Genomic DNA, 22,307 nt, shown 5'->3' with positions numbered 1-22,307 from the left:
GGTGATGCCCTTTCAGGTTTCTGTTTCAGGGCGAAGGTCAGCGGCTTGTGATCGGTGAATAGAGTGAACTGCCTTCCCTCCAGCATGTGTTTAAATTTCTTGACGGCAGAGTAGGCAGCGTACAGCTCCCGGTCGTATGCGGACCACTTTTTCTGTGGTTCCGATAGTTTCTGGCTGAAAAATGCTAACGGCTGCCAGTGTCCGTCGATCCTCTGCTGTAGGGATGCCCCTACGGCGGTGGATGATGCATCAACCATTAGGGAGAGATGCGCGTTTCGTGACGGGTGGGCTAGGAGTGCGGCACTAGCAACGGCGTTCTTTACGTTGCGGAAAGCGCTGTCGGCATCGGAGGTCCACTCGAGGTGATCTTTCGGACTCGGTTTGCCCTGAAGCAGTTTGTTGAGTTCTGAAGTGATGAGAGCTGCATTGCGTATGAAGCGGCGATAGAAATTGACTAGTCCCAGGAATTGGCGTAGATCGCGGACGGTAGTTGGTCTAGAGAACTCGATAATTGCCTCGACTTTTTGCGGAAGTGGGCGGATTCCTTTTGGGTTGACCAGATACCTGAGGAATTGTACTTCTTGCTTTCCGAATACGCATTTTGATGCGTTGATTACAACACCGTAGTCACGAAGTTTGGTAAATAACTTGCGTAGGTGCTGCAGATGTTCAGTTTCATTCCGGGACGCTATAAGTATGTTGTCAATGAAGACGTAACAAAATTCGAGGTCACGAGTAACTTCGTCCATGAAGCGCTGGAATGTTTGCGTGGCGTTACACAAACCAAAAGACATGAAGTTGAACTCGTATAGTCCAAACGGTGTGGTGACGGCCGTCTTAGGGATATCCTCTGGAGCTATAGGGATGTGGTGGAAAGCACGGACAAGGTCAACGGTTGAGAAGTACCCACAACCGTGAAGAGTGGATGCAAAGTCCTCTATGTGAGGGACAGGATAACGGTCGGGTACAGTTCGTGCGTTGAGTAGACGGTAGTCACCGCAGGGTCGCCACTGGTCGTTCTTCTTTGGGACGAGGTGTAATGGCGATGACCAGCTGCTGGTGGACGGTCGGCAGATCCCTTGAGCGAGCATGAATTCGAACTCGCGCTTAGCCAGAATGTATTTGTCCGGCGCAAGTCACCGGGGTTTGCAGCGCACTGGTTGTCCAGGCATCGTGATAATATGATGGACGGTGGAGTGTCGGATGGGTGCGATGGTTGGAGATGGACGTGCTATCTCGGGAAACTCGCTCAGTAGTCGATGATAAGAAGAATTGCCAGCAATAGTTCGTACTGACGGTGAAGTGACGCTGAGGATATGTCCTTGGCTGACCAGTTTCGTTGTCGAGTCGATGAGACGTTTGCTGCGAAGGTCTGGGAGAAGTCCATAATGGGATAAAAAATCGGCACCGATCAATGGTTGTGTGACGTCGGCTACGATGAATCGCCATGTAAAGTTTCGTCGAAGAGAGAAGTCTGGCGTGATTGTTACGTAGCTGTATGTCTTGATTGCTGGGCCGTTCGCTGCGAAGAGTTGATAGTCTTCTGCGCGGCGCTTTGGAAGGCGTGAAGCTGGATAAACGGAGACATCGGTGCCAGTGTCGATTAAGAATGTGACTTTGGACGTACGATCCGTGATGAATAAGCGACAGCTTAAATTTTTGGAATCAGTCGCCGTCTCTACTGACTCCCGTTCTCGTTTCCCATCGAACAAGGTGGTTGGCAGCGTCGGGCATTCGCGCCAAATTTTGCATGGTACCAGCAGACATTGTTCGGGAAGGTGTTAGGTGGGGAGCGTCGACCGAGTCTTCCACGGCTCGAGGAACGGCGGCGAGGTGGAGAGCGGCCATATTGTCGTGACATCTCGGAGATTTGTTTTGAGAGTTCGGAGATTTGCACTTCGAGCGCAGCGATTCTGGGATCGACCGTGGCAGAGGCCGTAGACGTGGCGGAGATATTCGATGTCGAGGGGTACAATTCGCTAAGGCGGTCGGCGATCTTAGCGAGAGATTCGAGTGTGCCCTCGGATACGGTTAGTATCTTCTGTATATCGGTGGGAAGACGGGACAACCAAATACTTCTGAGTAGGTCCTCCGTAACCGTGTGACCTGCGAGAGTTCTTAAGCGTCGAAGGAATTGCGATGGCGTGCGGTCGCCGAGCTCTTCGGTACGTAGAAGCTTTTCGAGACGTTGGGCTTCGGACTGGGACATGCGGTCGATCAGTGCCCGTTTAATTGCTTTGTACTTGTCGGTATTCGGAGGAGTGGCCAAAATGTCCTGAACTTCGGTAGCCATACGTTCCGATAAACTCGCGACTACGTGGCTGTATTTCGTTTCGTCGTGGGATATATTAGCGAGGACGAATTGGCTCTCCAACTGGGCGAACCAGAGTGCTGGGTTCTCGGACCAAAATGGCGGCGGCTTGACGGCCACGTGGCCGACCACGGGTTCGCTCATTTTGTCACGTACCTGGTAAAATATTTGTTCTCCAAGCGAAATTGTGAATTCGATGAGTTTTAATGTCCGGCTCACCAATGTAGGCTATGGTCGTTTGCCACTACAATCCTTTGTCTAGTCGGAGGTAGCTGAGCTCTTGTCGAACACACCTGAACTGTCTTGTGGCAGGTCGAAAAAGGCGCGGAGATCTGACGAAACCTGACGTCATCCTCTCCAGGCCCACTGGTAGCGACTGTTAGCGCCTCATACTGAATGTTTTACAGAACTCTGTATACATGATCATATTTATGATTCTTCTTCATGCTGTTTAAACTGTGTATTTTTAGTCTTTGTGTTTACCATTATTTCTCTTCCACAATTTAATAATGTAGTCAGATAAGTGATAGTTAAGGGTCAGTATCAACCATGTAGAACATAATTCACCAACATGAAGATGATGATTATTATGTATTGTTATGCACATACAAATAAACATTTTTTGTTAAATCATTTTAAATAAAAAAATATGAATTTTATTTTGTATTCATTTCAGTTTCTGGTAATAGTTCTCCGTCCTACTCTAAGAGTTCTAGACATTCGGATAATTATTATTCTGTGTCATCATCTGTTACAGATTCTTCGATGGATAAGGAAATGAGTTCCCTTCATTCGGACTGCAGGTATTTTGTTATATTTTTTCAATATGTTTATAGGATTTTTAATTCTTTCAAAATTTATGAATATAAAAATTTTTAAAAGGAAGTAGACTTTTGAAGTTTTTCTCTATTACTAACACACAAGATACATTTTCAATCAGATATCTTTATTAAAACAAAGACAAAATTGGTTCTGAAGTTATACATCTTCTGTTTTAAACAATATATCATATTAGATCTTGCTTGTTGAATTGGCTTAGCATTTTCTATTTTTAACACTTGCTGGATCAATAATCCTTATTTTCTTCAAACGTTGAGACATTCTGGGACATAGTATGATTTTTGTTAATTGGTCAATTACATTTAATTCTGTGTGAATATGTCAGATTCTGTTTCTTCTATCATGAAAATTTTTCAGGTGAGTATAATATGTTTAGATCTATTTGAGATTGTTGGATTTTCTGTCAGTTTTATGGAATTTTGATTGCCAATATTAATAACTATACATTAACCAATAAATTTCTCTTATACTAAGTTATTTCATGCAATAGGTTTATGATCCAAAGATCTTTATTTGCTTCACTTAGAGTTACAAATTCAGCTTTTACAATGCTCAGTAACAAGACAAATCACTTATAATCATAAGTTATTTATTATATTATTTTTTAACATTACACAAAGTCAGGACTGTTTTATATTGTAATCTGTTTAACAATTAATTATCAATATCTGTTTCATTAAGTATAAAGGATAAACACTGGAGCGCAATTAAAATAAACAACTGAAGTGCCTTTGACCGGTGTGCTTCTTTTCTCAGTAAATCGCAAACGTTTTTGAACCTCGTCGGGTTCTTCCTCAGGCGTAATGGAATTCTGTATTCTAAAAATTTAAATATCCTGTCGAAGTTGAAGTTGACCGTTATTTTAGAAAAAACTGCATTCTGGAACGCTGTCGCCAATGGTGTCATATTAGACTTGCGCGTTGAGAGTATAGTGCTACTTCATGGATTTGTTAAGGAAGGCTTCCCAAGCTGATAAGTTGATTCCATTACACCTGAGGAAGAATCCGACAAGGTTCGAAAACATTTGCGATTTACTGAGAGAAGAAGCACACCAGTCAAAGGCACCTTAGTTGTTTATTTTAATCTGTTTCATTATTCACTATACAAGATTATTTTTATCATAATCACTGAAATGATAAAAATTCATCCATTATCCTGTTCATGTACTAAAATTTGCCCAATATGAACCCAAGTAAATTTTATCTTATGATCCAGTTTTAATTGTCTTGTCAGAAAGTATAGATGTCTAAAATAAGATGTTAGGTATTCATTGATTTATATATGATATGCTTTACTTATTTGTTTCTATCTTGTTAAGAATACTTTGCTTATGTAGTGTAGTTATTAGTTTAACAAATGTAGGAGTATATTTTCCTAAATTAAAACTTTTACCTTTATTTCTAAATGGAATAATTATATTCTTGTCAATAAAATCTTTGTCTATATATTTACAATGCTTATTGGATTCTCATTAACAATCAGTGAAACACTCTGTACCTTTAAGACTACCACACTCACTTTATTCTGATTGTTTATTTTATATTATAAGAAAAGCTAAATGCTTAAATAAGTATTTATTCTTACCCATAAGAAGTGTAATATTTTCATTGAATCTTAATCTTCAAAATTTAATTTTTATTCTGAAAGTATTCTGATTTAGTATTATATAATTATATAGGTTATTTATTTCTGATAGGTTCTATTAGCTTAACTTTTTGAAATATTTTCTTAATATAATTAATTCTGAAATTGTGTTTTAATTGTGAAAAATATGTATAATAGTAATTTGTTTGATGGTATCGCCAATACATATTTGTGCTATTAAAGGATCACCGGACTTTCCTTCCATTAAACAATGTGTGATATTTACCTGATTTATGCAAACAGTATCAGTATTTATGTACATCAGTATCTGGAATATAGAACAACAATCTTCTTTTTAACTTTAACTGAAGGTGACATTTTACCTGACTTACAGCAAGTGCATTTACAAATTTTCCCAGTCTTTTTGCTCAGCTTAGAATAATTTGCTATATATCTGTACAATCATGATTAAAATGCAGAGAACATAATAACAATTCACTTTCTAGTATACCCATATAACAAAAAGCACTCTGCTTTAGAATCTCTTCCATTTATTGCTATACCATCTGTAGAATATCATATTGTTTGAATCTTAGTTATTATGAGCTAGAACAAATTAAGACAGGAATTCTAAAAAATAACCATTTATATTAACTTTGTTTAATTTACATAATTCAGTTTTTACTTTTTAAAAATGACAATATAAATATTGCAGTTCAAAACAAGAAAAACATTCTTCTTGCAATTCACTATATCAAAATGAAAACATTGTTGTTAATGGAAAATGTGAAGGCATTCAAAATAACTTGTATGCTAATGAAATTGTAAGTATTGGCATAATATAATTTAAATATATTGTTTTCAAAAAATTTTAAATTAATAGAAAATCAAAATTTTTAGGAAAATCTGAAATCTCCGTTTGAAGAGGAGCCACTTTATCAGTTTTATATAAAAGATGTTAAAACTAGAGCTATGTTATGGCAGAAAGAGAAAAGTGAAGATCAGTCCAAAATGGAAAATTTATATGAAAATATAAATGAAGACAGACCTCAGCTGAAATCTCAATTGTCAGCAATGGAATTGATTGAATATCACTCTTCCGGACAACGAACTTTATGGTGTGAAGTACCTGAGGTAAAATATTAAAATTATGATGCTATTCATTTTATTCTGTATACTTTTAATTATAACTGTTATAATTTAAAGGTTCAGAAAAGTGGCATTCTGTCTACATTATCGATACAAGAACGCAGTTTGCAGGAAGCATTGTTTGAAGTTGTCACTTCAGAGGCTTCATATTTAAAAAGTCTAAATATTCTAATTGAACATTTTATTCGATGTCCTGAATTCTCAGATGAATTTTCTCCAAAATGTGTTTTGAACAGGCAGGAAAGACATACGCTTTTTTCTGATGTTTTTCCTGTAAAAGAAGTTAGTGAAAGGTAAGGTAAAAACTAGATTAAAATTGTATTATCTATTACAACAAATAGTCCAAAAATAACTCTATTTATTATAATAAATTTTTCTGACAGGCTCTTGGCTGATTTAGAAAATCATTGGAAGGAGAATATAATGTTAATTGATGTCTGTGACATCCTGCATAATTATGCCTTAAGAGATTTTTCAGTTTACGTCAGATATTGTTCAAATCAAATACATCAAGAACGTAAACTTAAAGTTTTAAAGTAAGTTTATTTGAATGCAAATTTATTAATATATGAATATTTTATATATTAAAATATTTCAATTATATTGAATATTTAAGCCCAAATGATACTGTTTATTAAAACTATGAAATATTTTTTCTTCAGTAGATAACTGGCTTATCTATATCATATTCAAACATTCAATCTTATACTTTTATTAATTTTCCTTATAAATTAGAATGTTTTAAAAAGTTTTCAATTTCAATTAGAAAGTGATTACATAATAATATTTTTATAGTACATTATTGTAGCTTATAGCAAGTTTATTTAATTTAAATTATTTTATCTTAATTAATATATTATGTTAAATTGATTTGTTTAATTTATGAACAGATAATAATTATAATGTTCAATATTTTAGAGAAACAAAACCTGATTTCTTGGAAGTGTTACATCGTTTAGAAAGCAGTCCTGTCTGTCAGTGTCTTAATATGCATTCTTTTTTGATGCTTCCAATGCAGCGGATCACTCGTCTGCCTCTTCTGGTTGATGCAATTTTTCACCGTCTACCCACTCATGCACCAAATTATGAAAATTGTAAAATGACACTTGCAGTATTAAACAAGGTGATTAATATTATTGTTACACTTGAAATAATAACTACAGTAGAAGTTGTTAATCCAGAATGTCTGATAATCGAGTATTTTCTGAAAACTATCAATAATCCATAATTGGTTTGGTAATAATCTGGCATGCTGTTATTCTGTGAATCGTAGTTTGGACATGTGGTGCACTAAAGATCTTGGATAGAAATTGAAGTGAAGGTGGAGGTATGGTCATGCACATTGTTATATGTCAGATCACCTGTGGAATCGAAAGCAATATGATCAAGAATACTGTGTAGTTAATAGTGCATACTGCCATATGCACTATTAACTATTAATGAATAAACAAGTCAGAAGCATATGGCATTATGTTCGGATACTGCCTGCAACATTCAGATTTATATATTTTTTGCAAAATTCAGTAAGTTATATGTAATGTTCAGTAATCTGGCACTACTCTGTCCATAGGTGAGAGATTAATAAACTCATACTGTATAAGGATGATGGTGATGATAAAGATATTTAAATATTTTAATTTAGTAAAAGATATCTTTATAAGTGATAATTTAAAGTGTAACATTTCTTTTCTGAGTCAGTGAATGTTGGTTTGCATGTCTGTATAATGTAGAACAAAATACTTTAAACATACATAAATGGTATATATATTTAAAAAAATTTTTCCTAGTAACCTATAGAAAAACAAAAAAATACCTTAAAATTAATTTTAAAACAATATAGGATTTAATTTGTTTTGAGATAATTAAATTGATTATATTTCATTTTAAATTTAAGGTGGTTCAAGAATGTAATGAACAGACACGTCAGATGGAAAGAGTGGAAGAAATGGTGACCATAAATAGGTCTTTGGATTTTAAAGACTGTAAAGTTAGTTTTATTTATTATATTTATATAGCTTTAAGAAATACTTAATGTAATTAATTTTTAATAAAAATTAATAGCTGACTAAAAATTTAAAATAATTAACTATTTATTGTACAGGATGATTCAAAAATGGTGAATGAAATTTTACAGATTAATAAATTTTTAAAAATGTTATTATCCCCTTGTCCAATTCTCAGTTAATTGAGTTAGAGTGAAATCTTTATTTCAATTCATTTACAGTTTTAAGTCTAGTTAGCACTGGTTAATCGATTATCCTATAGTTTTATCCACAACTTTATTTTTTAGGTTAGAAAAAATATTACAGCAAAATGTTATTGAATAATAAATATTTATTGTTTTTCAATGTTAATTTCTAAGTTTCAAAACTGTTCAAGTAGAAAAATTCTTTTAAAAAATATTTAACAAAATGAAACTATAATACAATTATTTATTTATTTATTTATTTTTTGTTCAAGAAATCAAATTGACACTTTTTTACCAACTTCAATTCTGGAAATGATAGTTTTGGTAACTTCAACTCCTCTGCTGACAATAACTTTCTAGTATTTATGTATATTGGTTACTATTTCATCACTGATATGTAATTCATTAGGCTAATTTACTAATTAGCAATGCACTGATGGTCTAATTATAATGGTTTGGTAATTACAGGATGGTTTTTTACTCTATTCAAGTGACAAAAATTTACAATAAAATAAAAAGACACAACTTTATTGGAAAATAGAGATACTAAATGAAAACTACTTAATATACTGGTTTTAAAATCATTAGTCATCGATTTTTTTTTTTCTAACCAGTGATAGCAAGAAAGTTAAAATTTTGGGAAGAATTAATATTCAAATTCAAGTTCAGAATTGTTTACTGTTGAAATTTACCAGTGAATCAAAAACATAATTTCAATTTCCGAATGTTAAATAGGTGGGAATCCAAGAAAATCAGTTATAAAAGGTTTAACTGTTGATAAGGCAATGATACTTAACCTTTCATTTATTTGTAATTTAAATTTTAAATTTGTTGGAAATTTCAAAGTTAATTAGCATTGGAATGTTAGATTAATTAATTTTATGTCATACTCTGTGCAATCAGGAGAAAACTGGATTTTTCCAATATAAAGAAAATGACAAAAGATATTCAAATGAAACTTTTTGTTTTATTTAATGAAATCCCCTCCCATGTTGATACATTTCTTAGAATGCTCGTATAGCCATTCAAACTTTTTTGAATATTCTTATGGTGCTGAGGATGCTCATCAGATTCTTCTGGATGCTTTCTAAATTGATGTGCACTTTCAACTAGGGGAACAAGGCAAAGTCTGCAGGGGCCAAATCTGGTAAATAGGGGGGTTGATCGAGTACAGTTACCTCTTTTTTTGGCCAAAAACTGGCACACCTTGAGACAAGTGTGGAAAGGCATGCTATCATAAAAAAAGGATTCAGTTTTTTGGCTTGGTACTTGGCAGGCTGTATTCAGCAAATTCAGGCAAGATGATGTTTCATAATGCCAAGATAGTAGTTCCTGGTCACTATAGTGCTGCGTGGTACAAACTTGTGGTGAATTATTCCCTTTGCATCGAAGAAGACAATTAGAAGCATCTTGATCTGTGATTTCAGCAGTCTCAGTTTCTTGGGCTTTGGCAAGTTGGGATCAAGCCATGCAGCATTCTGTTGCTTCATCAGTGGTTCATACTCAAAATACCATGTTTCCTTGCCTGTCACAATGTTTTGCAGGATCTTGCAATCTGTCTTAACCTCTGCAACAAAATTCTCAGAAGAAAGAATTTGATGCTCTTTTTCTCTGCTGTGAATTTGTGTAGAACAAACCATGCACACAACTTTCACTTCCCCAAATCTTGATGAAGGATGTCCAGTATGACCATCTTAAATACACCCAAAGTCTCCACAATGTACCAGATGCTGTATGTCCTCTCCTCAGCCAGAAGTTGACAGATGTGCTCAATGTTTTTGAGAGTTTGCACAGTTTGACTTGTCCCTGGACGAGATTCATCTTCCACACTGTGTTGGCCTTTGTGGAAGCGCTTGTGCCACTAGAACACTTGCATGCGACTCAGAGCTTCAGTCCCAAACAATTTTTGGAGTCATTCACGTGTCTCCGGGACTGACCTGTGCTCCATCAGTGCAAATTTGATGAACAACTGTTGTTCTGTTTTTGTAGATTCCATCTTATCAATAATGTATGACACAATAACATTACCACCTCTTGGCAAACATGTTACAACTCACAAAAGAATTGTGATATTCAAATGCAACAACTTCCATAGCAATGGTGAATATCTCCACCTGGAATGAACCGATCCATGCATTTGTGCTGCCCTCTGTAACATTAATCTTATTTTCTCCCAACCGCACAGGGTATAATTTTTAAACTTCTTACACTTAAAAACTGTCTAACTGCTTCTAATTATGTAATATACAGTCAATTAAGGAGTCAGAGGTGGTAAAGTTTTTTGCCAACCCCAACACTTATGCCCCAGCCCTGTTTGTAATATGTTTCAGAAAAGAGATTCAATTAACTGTAAGAAATGGAAATGTAAAAAAGTCTATTATCATTTTTTAAAAGTGATTTTAATAAAATGTTGAGGGTATTTTTAAACATTGTCAGAACAAAATGAATATAGTGCAGTGATTATGAATTAGATTATAGCATTTATAAAATACAAAAATATTACTGTCAGCTATTTGTGATGACCATTCTCAGGTCAGTCATTCATATTGCATGAAATAATTTTTATGAAAAATTTTATTATGTTATATTTTTAATTATGTTGAATGCAATAGATGCAATAGTTGATTAAAATAAATAGATGCTGTCTAAAACGAATCAAGTTTTTTTTAATGTTCAAAGTGTTGAAATTTAAGTATCTTACACATGTTATATATTTTAATTTAGAAATTAAAATATGTGTAATATTCAAATTACTAAAATTTAAGTATGGGAAAACTACTTTAATGGAGAAGAAATCTTAATTTTAGTAAGTTTGAAAATGTTTCATGTATTAAAAATTAAGATTTTTTTTTCCTCTCTTAAAACAGTTTTTTTCTTTTATTGTTTTAGTTTCATGAAAATAATACATCATAAATATATCTATTTTTTAGTTTTCTGTTATATAACATTTTAAAGAAACACTTATTTGGATAATTATCACTAACAACTCAAAAACTTTAAGTTATAATCAATTTTTAGTAATCCACACATGAGAACCTTATTATATCCCAGTAACAACAAATTTTAATTAAAACTAACGTTTTCGACCATAATCATGGTCTTCCTCAGGCTTTTGACCAGTACAATTCATCGAACATGTTTAAAATTATTTAAAAATACTGAAACATTTAAATACTAGAAGATAATTTTTAGACATATGTGCTACAATAGTGATAAAAATATCCCTACACCACAAACAATAAATAAAAAGATATAATTAATGGTGTAGAAAAGGTAGCTAAATGCTAGTGTTGCTCGTGTTTTTTTTTCATAGCACCACCTCCATGCATAAGAAATATTAGCGGTATCCGTTGTGTTAATAGTCGCCTATGCCATGGACCCCAAAATACAAGCCGACCTCCATAAAGCCAAATTGGTGAGACAGTCACATCAGGTAGAGCACCTTTGCAACCTGGAAGCATTAGAAATATACAAGGCTGGCCTGGCTGGCAACTGTATTAACACAAAGGGTGCCACTAATATTTCTTATGCATGGAGGTAGTGCTATGAAAAAAACACGAGCAACACTAGCATTTAGCTATCTTTTCTACACCATTAATTATATCTTATTATTTATTGTTTGTGGTGTAGGGATATTTTTATCACTATTGTAGCACATATGTCTAAAAATTATCTTCTAGCATTTAACTGTTTCAGTATTTTTAAATAATTTTAAACATGTTGTTTGATGACTTGTACTGGTCAAAAGCCTGAGGAAGACCATGATTATAGTCAAAAACGTTAGTTTTAATTAAAATTTCTTGTTACTGAGATATAATAAGGTCCTTGTGTGTGGATTACCACTCCCAGTAATTCTGCGAGAAGTTGTCATAATTTTTAGTAAAAGTGCATATATGAATCTTACCTTGTCACGATAGTAACCTATCAGAAATATTCAAGATCTATATCTTCTATTTGAATGGTATTTTATGTATATATACTGGATGTTCATTTAAATATTTATCCAAGGAAAAAAAAGATCTTTCCAACATTGGTTGAGTTAGGTTGTAAACTATAGTGAACACAAATATACTGGATATTATGTCAATCATCCATTCCACTGCTATTTGCAACATCACATGCAGATGGTGCTGCACACCAATTTGAGTGGTGCAATGTGATGTTAAATTTATGGCATGATGAACCTCAACTCATTCAGCACTCTTTATGGACCAATGAGGCACTGTTTTTCCAGAGTGGAACATATAACCATCACAATGTACTGTACATTACTGGGCAGTGTGTGCTCCACAATGCAGGTGACATACACAACACCAAGTTGTTTTACCCTAAATATCTGGTGTGGAATTTAGTGACTGATACCCCATATTCATTGTGATGCATCAAACCTTGGATATCAAAAAACACAAGTTACATCACCTTCCCTTTTTATTTGTTCTGTCTGATTTTTTCTGTCAGGGAGATATTGGTGACTTCCACATTAAAAATTGGAACTTATTCTGGAGGTCATAAAAATAATACTACATTTTGTCACCAGTGATCATTCTGTTTAGTAGGTCAACTTTCCACTTATCAGAACTGAATGTTTGCATTGCTTCTCCATCAGATTTTTAGGGTCCATATTCTGACATACATGTTTAAATCTATACTGAGTATGGAATTCATAAAGCCTTGAGGAAGTCCAAAAAGTTCAGTTAGATTACCTATTAATCTGTGATTCTTTTGATTTTTTTTTTTTTATCATATTCTTCTGATCGTTTTGTCATTTTTGCAGTAGAGGTCTCCCAGGATGATAGTTATCCTCAATGATTGTCAGCCAGATCAAATACAGGCTTATGCCACTCAAATCTGTGTTTGAGACAATGTTTCTTCATCATAGGCTTTTTTAATCATGCTTAGAGTTTCAACACTTGTTTTTTTACAGTTTAATGCAAAATTTGATGTTTGTCCACTTTTTCAAACATGTCATTTCTGATGTGCCAATCTACTATGAGAGAACTATTAAAATCAAATGCTATCTCTATGAAAAAACAAATTATGCATGTGTGCAACCTTGCACTACTACTGAATTAGAAAAGAGGCTCCTGTCCACTGTAACTGCATAAGTTACATAAATTGAAATGAAAAGTTTAGTTTAATTTTTATTCTACATAATTTTTATTCTAAATTAAACCTCTTTCCAAAGATATATATATATCTTTGGAAAGAGGTAAACCAGACTAGTAGTACTCTTTCTGTCTAAGAGTAATTGATTTGTTAGTGTAATTAAATAATATAAACAAATGAAAGAAATAAAGTAAAAGAGTAAATAACATATTTATATTAGAAATAACATATATAGTACAATTATTTTCATATGCCTTGCATGCATTGTCTACAAATTTTAACTCTTAAGATTAACCACAGAACAGAAGTAAAATGTTGGTAAGAAAGCATTTCTCTGTCTTTTTTTTTCTATTAATAGGGTATGAATGTAAATTAATTCTAAAAAAAATAGAAAAAAAATTTGTATTTATTTAAAAACTTCTAGTGAGACAATCCTCAAAAATATATAATTTAAGTAGGTGTACAAAAAATGCACTGCACAAATACTATCAACACATCACTAATAATTAAAAAGGCTGACCTGGCCACAGTGCCCCAAGTCACAGTATGAGAACCACTGCATTGAGGTATTATTTGATATTTTAAATATTTTGCATTTGCAAAAAAAATAGCAAATCAAACTACATTGTAATTAAACAGCGTTAATTTTATCAAAATCAATTTCAAGTTAATTATGTACATTTTAAATAGTTTGAATTTACATAAAAGTGTATAATTATTCAGTTTGAACTGAACTGAGTTATTACATAGTTGCATTGTATTACTATATATGAATTGAAAATTGCATAAAAACATGATATATTTGGACAAAATCAATCACTGATTTTGTTGTTTTTTGTAACATTAATTTTTGAATTTTAGTTCCAATGTGATATTTGTACAATTTTAAAATGTAATTATTTTTTTATAAAGACATTTATATTATATGTTGTAAAATATTGTTTTTCTTAAAATTTTTACTTAGGGTCTTCCATTAGTATCTGCTTCACGTTGGTTGGTGAAAAGAGGAGAGCTAACGAGATTTTACTGTGATAGCTCATCTAAGCGAACAATAAGTTTCTCAACTCGTTGGTCTAAAGTTCCTGTTTATTTATTTCTTTTTACTGATTATCTTCTAATAACAAAGAAAAAAAGGTAAAATAAATTTAATTTTCAAATATTTTAATGTGATAATACAAAAACAGATTACTTACATAAAAAATCTGACTGTATATTTGTTTTAATCTTGGTAATCCAAGTTGTAAATTAGATTGCTAATTTTTATTTTTCAAATAATGTCTGAAATATTACTAGAAAACAATGTGAAATGCAATTTTAATTTTATTTTGAATGTTTGATTTTTTGACTTGATCATTAATTAGAAAAAATAAATAATTACCTTTATTATTTTTTAAAATAAAAAATCAATATAAACTCTAATAAATTGTAGAAACATCTAAATAAAAGTTTAATGAGTAAATGTTTCTTCTCCTAATAGCAAATAGCGAGCGAGACTAGTGATCTTTATCAGGTCTTTCTTAATTATTTACAATAAACAGAGACCGAGATTAAAACAGTTCATTTTATTCACCTATTTAACAATGCATTTTGGATTGTATTATCAATCCCTCTTCAGACTACAAATTTTAAATTTAAAAACCAATTTTAAGAAAATATATACATTAACAAAAAAAAATTAAGATTTAGATTTACAAGTATGCAAAACAAACCTTACAGCTTCAGTGCCCAAGGTTGTGTCTCACTATCCAACTCCACATATGTGACACCTTTTATGGTTCTTAATAACATCATACCATATGTCATCAATTTCCATCCCATTATTTAGGTTGGTACAATTTTGACAATGGATAATAGCTGTGTGTTCTTTAAACATTCTTATATACATGTCATTTTCCTTAAATAAAACTTTAATATTATTTCAATCTATATTACAATTATTATTATTATTTTTTTTTTTTGTTTTGCAATGTGGGGTCCATGGAGATTGGCAGTTTTTTAATTTTTTATGGCTGCTTCATATAGGTATTTTAACCTATATGCAGCAGCCATAAGATATGCATTTTATCTGCTGCAGACATTTAAATTTCATTTTATGCAAACAAAATGTGAAGTAGTTTTAAAATAAACTTCTAAACAAAGAATACAATATCTTTGCAACTATTATCATAATTAAACTACATATTTATATTGGAAATCACCCTCAGCACAAAAATAGCATATTCACCAACAGCTTATTTATTGAGAAAAACATATCTATGTTAAGTAAAGATAGCTGTCAAAGCTGCATTAATTAAAACTGCTGCCATGTATATAAAGGAATTGCTGCAATTAATTTCACACATTAATTAAATCCCATGTTAAAAAATATTGCATGAAGCAAAGGATACTTGTATTCTAATCTATCAGCAACATCTATGCAAATCAAAACAAACTTTTTTAAAGATGAGCTTATATTTTCCAGAATGACAATGCAGGGCATTGTCGTTCTGGAAAATATAATAAATTATAAAGCTCTGGAAATTCTGGAAAATATTCCCCAATTCCTGCACATGCTAGGAAAACCAAAGCTTGGCTGCAGTCTAATCATATACATGTATTTCTCTGGCCAGCATCAAGCCTGGACCTATCTCCAGTAGAAAATGTATGGAGATTTTTGAAAAGAAAGATGATTCAATGCTGTCCTCACATTTTAGAACAATTATATACATATTTAAGTGAAGTGAACAATTATATACTTATTTAAGTGTAACAACTGCATGGAAAAAATTCCCATGCAGTTGTTACATAAGTTTGTATCTTCCATGCCTCACTACCTTGTAGCTCTTATTAAGCAAAAAGGTGATGCTATTCCATAGTGATTACAGAATCTTAACACATTGAATGAAGTTAAAGAAATTGTTGATAAGACTCTGCAGATTATAAATTATATGTTTTATAGCAAAATATTTTCCCAAAATCTGAGGTTCTTGATATGTTTGTATGATCACTTATCTTTATAATAAATTTCTTTTTGTTACAAAAATAAACATCTGTCCATTGTACTATGATTTATTTTAAGTTTTTTTGGTGAATGAAATTCATTGCAGGCAGGATTATAAACTCATTTACTTAGCTATTGTTTTTTACAGCTTATGATACATCTTTATGGATGAAAATAAGTTTTTAGGGAGAAATTTTTAGTTGTAGATTAAAAGATTTTTTGCAACTTTTGGTGACTTTTTCATTGTTTCAAGGTTAAGAAATTCTAAAAGATGCTAAGGAAATCATTCACTATATTTTAAATAATTTCTATAATCAAGTGATTGATTCTTCATTTTAATGAAACCATCATTAATAACAATAGACAGTGATTGCAGTGATAATATAAATTCAATAAAAATATATGGTAGCTTCTCTTAAACACCTCTGCAAAATTAAAAGATAGAACTAGTACTTAGAGGTATATTTGTCAAGTGCCAAGTCAAAGACCATTTCATCATCAAAAAGACATTAGGAAACTTCACTTTATTGAAACCAGTCTTTGTAAAACATTCTTTTTATCCACAAAAATTTTCAGTTATGATTTCATATGAGACGAAATACAAATCATTACAATGTTCATTGTTCTAATAGAAAAATTGAAGTTTTCTGATATGTAAAAGTCAATGCAATGCCATCATTGAAGATCTATAAACTTCTATCTACAATGAGAAACTGTTAGATACAATATATTAATTAGCAATAATATTAACTATATATTCACTGACTAATACACAGGGATCTTTCAAGTACAGTAAATACTTTTTTTATTGGCAAACATTAATACCTGTAATAATAATTTAAATGTAAATTGAATTTTTATTAATTGTGATTGTGCATTTTTTATAGAACTAAATTATTAAATATTCATATTAATTTGTTTCTTTCATATTTCAGTGAAGAAAATTTTGTTGTGTTAGATTATTGTCCAAGAAACATGTTACAAGTGATGTCTTTGGAAGATATGGAGGAAGGTCAGATAGTTCCACGGCTTCCTTCAAATAGAAAAAATTTCTTTCAATTGACGATGATGAAAAATCACAAAGGAAAAACTGTTGAACTAATACTTAGTGCAAATCTTGAGTAAGTTTCTTTTGACAAAACTAATTGCAAATTTATCGAATTAGTGTATAAATACATACAAATGGGGGGGGTGCAAAAGTAGGTATACAGTTGAATCTGAGAAATACAAATGTTTGGTATTCATTATTATTATTTTTATTATCTTTTATTAGTTCGTTCCTTATTTATTTGCAATTTAATTTGTACATAAAAATACAGTAGAGCGTCATTTATCCGAAAGCTGATCAACTGAAACGTCAGTTAACTGAAAGCGTTCCAGTCAGACTGTGTTGTGCTGAATTGAACGTTTTTGATACTAGATTAACTTCCAAAATATAATTTTTTTGTTTTTATATTTTTCAATATATTTATTTTGTTTGTACAAAATAAAGAAATAATTTTTAATGATACAATAGCCATGATTATTATTTTAAAAAATTTATGTTAGGCTTAACATCGACGAAAATTCAACACGAAGCGACATGTAACGGAGAAAAATTTCAACGTGGGATAGGTTAATATATTTTTTTGTACATAATTGGTTATCCGAAAAATAAGTTATCTGAACAACCCCAGTCCCCAATTGATTCCGATAAACGACCCTCTACTGTAAAAGTTTTTTTTTTCCTATTTTCTCCCTGTATGTTTTTTTTTCCCATAACAACAACTGTGTACCTACTTTTGCACCCCCTCTGTATATATTATTGTTTATAAAAACTCAAAATCAAAATAAATTTAATATTTACTGAAATTGTTTTCTTATCCTTATTTTCACATGAATAAAGAAAGATTTTATTTATTTTTGTAATATTTAAATACAAGGCATTCCTCATAAATGTACAAAAATAAAGTGAAAAATTCACTGAAAAAGCATGAGCATAATGTGAGAATGAGAGTGAGAGACAACTTGGGCACACAACAAATCACATTTATGCTTTTAGCACATTTTTCATTGGTGTGCAGTTCAAACTTTAAAAGCATTGTTTAAACACTGAAGCAAATAATTGTTGAAATTCACATTCAAAGTATAAGGTATCACTGTATTAGAAACATTATGGTGTTTACATACCTATGTAAGTAAATAATTTTACTGCATTGATGTTCAGAAAATAATAATAATTTAAACATTTCATGACTTATAGAAATTTTTAAATGAAATCAGTATATGTTATGTTATGTTTATTCAGACAAATCTCATAGTAAAACATTATATTTTGGAAAAAGTAATCTTTCATCCTATATTCATTTCAACTGAACCCATACTCAGCAGAAAGAATAATTACTAAAATTATTACTAAACATCTTTGGCTACTGAGACAGATTTATTTGCTATACACTAATGTTTTTAGCCTAATGCATAGACAACCCTTAGATGCAATACTTTTGGAATGTGTCTTGGCAGCCAAAGGTGTTTAGTGATGATTTTAATAACTATATTCATTTCTTCATAATTGGAATTTCTTATGTTGCAATTAAGGTAGTCTATTTAGTGGCAGTTGTCTGAAATTGAATTGAAATTTAAGAATTATTTCACTCATTTTGCCATTTATTAAGTTTACAATGACTTAATTTTATCAAAAAAATTTTATTGGTTGATAAATTTACTTATCTGTTCATTACAGTTAAACTTAAGAAGGTTGGATATAAGATTTTATATTTATAGTCATTGTATGATATAATTGCAGTAATCAAATTGGTCAAAGTAATTTTAATTACATCTACCAGAAATCAAAACAATTTATTTCACAAATGATGACCACATCAACTCCAAACTATTTAATTTTCAAAAATAATTTTCCTCTTGAGTTTATACTTAGTTTTTCATAATGAACAAAATAATATTTAAATTAAAAATTAAAAATATTAATTTTCAATTTTTTAAATTAATTTTTCAAGTTTGATAATAAAAAACTCAGAAGATAGAAAAAAATCAAATATTTAAAACAAATATTAAACTGAATGTGATCCCAAAAAAAATGGAAACTGGTAAAAAGAATTAGTAAAAAGGACTAAAGAGAGGCAAAAAGTGCCCAAAATTCATTTCCCAAAATAAAAAGACACACATCAACCAAATTATCATGTAATTTAGCATAATGTAAATTTTATTAGGAAAAAAAAATTAATTTTGTATTGTTTTTTGATAAAAGGAGTGAAAGAACAAGATGGATGGATGCAGTTACTCCACCCTTATCTGATAATCCTGATGAAAAAATATATGAAGTTTGGGGTATGAGGATTTTTATTTAACTATATTAATGTCACATTACTCTAACATAAAGTCATAGTATACCAAAAATTTGTTATTCTTAGATTGTCCTCAAGTACAGTGCATTTTTTCATATGTTGCTCAACAACCTGATGAATTAACAATCGAAGAATGTGACGTGGTAAATGTTTTTCGCAAGATGTCTGATGGTAAGTTACATAATATATCCTTTGTCTCAACTGTTTTAATACCAGAACTAATGATGACTAACTGTTTAGGATGGTACGAAGGGGAAAGAATACGTGATGGAGTCAGGGGCTGGTTCCCTGCCTCGTACACTGTGGAAATAGTTAGTTCACACGTGAGAACCCGCAACTTGAGACAAAGGTGTCGGCTGATGATGCTGTCACAGTCAACATTAAAATGACAAAAGTAGAAAAGAAAATTTCTCTTTTGATCAACTCTAGGTGCCATTAAAAATTGCCATATATATTTGTGAGATTGGAGCAATGTGGCATATTTATTGTGTGAGTGCTCAAAAAATGTCATTCTAGAAATAGTTTGTAGTATAAGATTGTATTTGACGAGTGCTTTTCAATTGATTCGATATCAATTTTGTGTAAATTAATCATGTGACTTATACTATATTTAAACAGTATTTATACAGATATATATATACTTTAAAATTTTTTTTTTTTTTGATAACCAGCAAAATAATTCCAGATGGGACCATTTTTTATTTCCTTCCATATTTTTGTAATTGCATCTAGCAATCTTTTATATCCTGCAGTTTGTATTTTCTATACAAATGCACCAACTTAACTAAATACAAACATTCCCAAAACATTCCATTTTAATCATTTGTATTTAAGTTAAGGAATTGGAATGCAGTATAACTATCAATGGTTGGAATGCCAAAAATCATAAAGCCACAAGACGGGGTAAGAATGCAATATGTTTTATAATGGTGCCATTTTTTTTTAATCCTGCAATAATTATGTTTTAAATCAGTATTTATATTTATGTATAAATTTTAAAGTTATTAGCTATGAGCTTAATTTTGTTATTTTTAAAAAAATTATTTGTTTTGTTTACATTGGTAAAAATTTATTGTTTTAAAGCCAAGAAATGTTTATTTTTAAAAAGTCATATTCACTATTTAATTTAATAACATTAAATTTTTAGACTATATCCTCATTTCCATGTCTTCCATTATATATAATGATATATATAAGATACCTCACTGTCAAGTGTTTATACAAAAAGTATTGCAATCAATCACTAAGGTCAAGCCTTTTAAAATGTATTTTTTGAAAAAGTTTCTATTCAAGAGAAATTGTTTTGTACATTGATAAAAATTGGTACTTTTCTTAATGTCATTTATCCATAAATTCAACAGCCGAATCTAAGCTGTACTGCCATTTTATGCCAACCTTTTTCTACATGTTTAGATGTAGTATTTAAGTGCTTTATAACAGTAATTATGTTAAATTACACCAGTGCCTAAAGAATTATGGCATTTTAAAACATAAATAAAAATTTCATATATCACATTGTGTCATCTTGTGTTATTCATTAAAAATCTTGCAAAATATGCACAGCTCTTAAGATCAATTTTTTTATATAAAATTAACAAAATACAGTACTTAATTTATACTAAAACAAATAATTTTGTGATTTCTAATCTCAGTAGCTACTTCAAATATATTTTAAAATTATAACTTATTATCAAACATAGTTTTTACTCAAAAGAATATTTAAAACTGTAAATCCATTTCAATCCAAGACTTTTTCTTCTTTAAAAGTGATGCCAAAGAAATGATTTAAGAACATTTTAATAATAGCGAGGTTGAGGCCAAAGTTTAAAACGTAAAAACGTGTACATTGTACATTCAGTGCTGCTTTCCTGTAAGCCTAGAAGTTTGACAATGGCGGTTGGAATGTCGAGCATGATTCCACTGACATTCCAAACACCATTTTCAAACTTTTAGGCTTACAGGAAAGCGGCACTGAACATCTGACATACACATTTTCACGTTTAAAACTTTGGCCTCAACCTTGCTAATTTTTGAAAAGTTTAGTATGTTCTGATAATAGTATAATTAAATAGGAAGGCAATAATCTGTAAAGCATAGAGAAACAATTCTTGTAACTGTTTTAGAACTAAAAATAAGTTACTTTTATAAAAGTATATATATATATATATATATATATGTAAATTCTGTTCTTGAAGAAAAACCTACAAGCTTTCTCCGAGTCAATATTCAAATTTTATGGTTGAGGTCATTCTTTTCTACAGAAAGAATGATCTCACAACTTCTGTGTAATGTGAAGTCAAATGATGGAAAATACTATACTGTACTATTCTTTCTACAAATTCAAATATATTATTCTATTTTCTCACAAAAAGCTGCTACTATGCTTTTTTGAAGTGAACAGTAACTTCTGCAGTATGAGAAGAGCTTTGCCGATTTCATCATAAAACTGCAGCTCATCTAATTTCAAATTTTAAAATTTTAGCTATTTATTGATCAGATATTCAACAAAGAAAATTTCTAAAATATATACTTACTGTATTTTTTTAATTTTTTCTCTTATGTTAACAAAGATATAGAAGAAAACAGAATGATCCCTTTGGGTGGAAATTATTTGAAAGCTGTCATAATAAACGTTATTGGTTGTATCAAGGTCAAATTTTGTCACAACAGTGAAGTAAAGTAGAAGTTTTATTGGATAGTTTTGTGAGTTTGACAAAATTTGAAAATGGCACTGACCATGGAGTAGCGTGCTAAGTGTGTCCCTTGGTATGCAAAATTAGTGTGTGTGATGGCTAGTGAACAGGG

At 31.1% G+C, this 22,307-nt stretch overlaps 1 protein-coding gene across 7 annotated transcripts in view; it reads left to right on the top strand.

Annotated features, from left to right (window-relative positions):
* LOC136976286 (serine-rich adhesin for platelets-like) overlaps nt 1–21,015 on the top strand; it is a 62,394-nt gene extending 41,379 nt beyond the window's left edge. For all 7 annotated transcript variants that reach the window (XM_067271519.1, XM_067271521.1, XM_067271517.1 and 4 more), the window contains 12 exons: nt 2,988–3,114; nt 5,451–5,559; nt 5,636–5,869; nt 5,942–6,177; nt 6,268–6,420; nt 6,803–7,007; nt 7,779–7,871; nt 14,143–14,312; nt 17,094–17,279; nt 19,406–19,485; nt 19,569–19,673; nt 19,743–21,015. In XM_067271519.1, coding sequence (XP_067127620.1) covers nt 2,988–3,114; nt 5,451–5,559; nt 5,636–5,869; nt 5,942–6,177; nt 6,268–6,420; nt 6,803–7,007; nt 7,779–7,871; nt 14,143–14,312; nt 17,094–17,279; nt 19,406–19,485; nt 19,569–19,673; nt 19,743–19,891 — 1,847 coding nt within the window. In that variant the 3' untranslated portion in view covers nt 19,892–21,015. The remainder of the gene's footprint in view (nt 1–2,987; nt 3,115–5,450; nt 5,560–5,635; nt 5,870–5,941; nt 6,178–6,267; nt 6,421–6,802; nt 7,008–7,778; nt 7,872–14,142; nt 14,313–17,093; nt 17,280–19,405; nt 19,486–19,568; nt 19,674–19,742) is intronic.
* Nucleotides 21,016–22,307: the final 1,292 nt, after the last annotated feature.

The sequence above is a fragment of the Centruroides vittatus genome, unplaced genomic scaffold (assembly GCF_030686945.1).
Source record: "Centruroides vittatus isolate TY-2023 unplaced genomic scaffold, ASM3068694v2 contig_4, whole genome shotgun sequence".
Lineage (NCBI taxonomy): Eukaryota > Metazoa > Arthropoda > Arachnida > Scorpiones > Buthidae > Centruroides > Centruroides vittatus.
The sequence above is the reverse complement of the archived record's forward strand: the minus strand, read 5'-3'. Positions and strand labels throughout refer to the sequence as shown.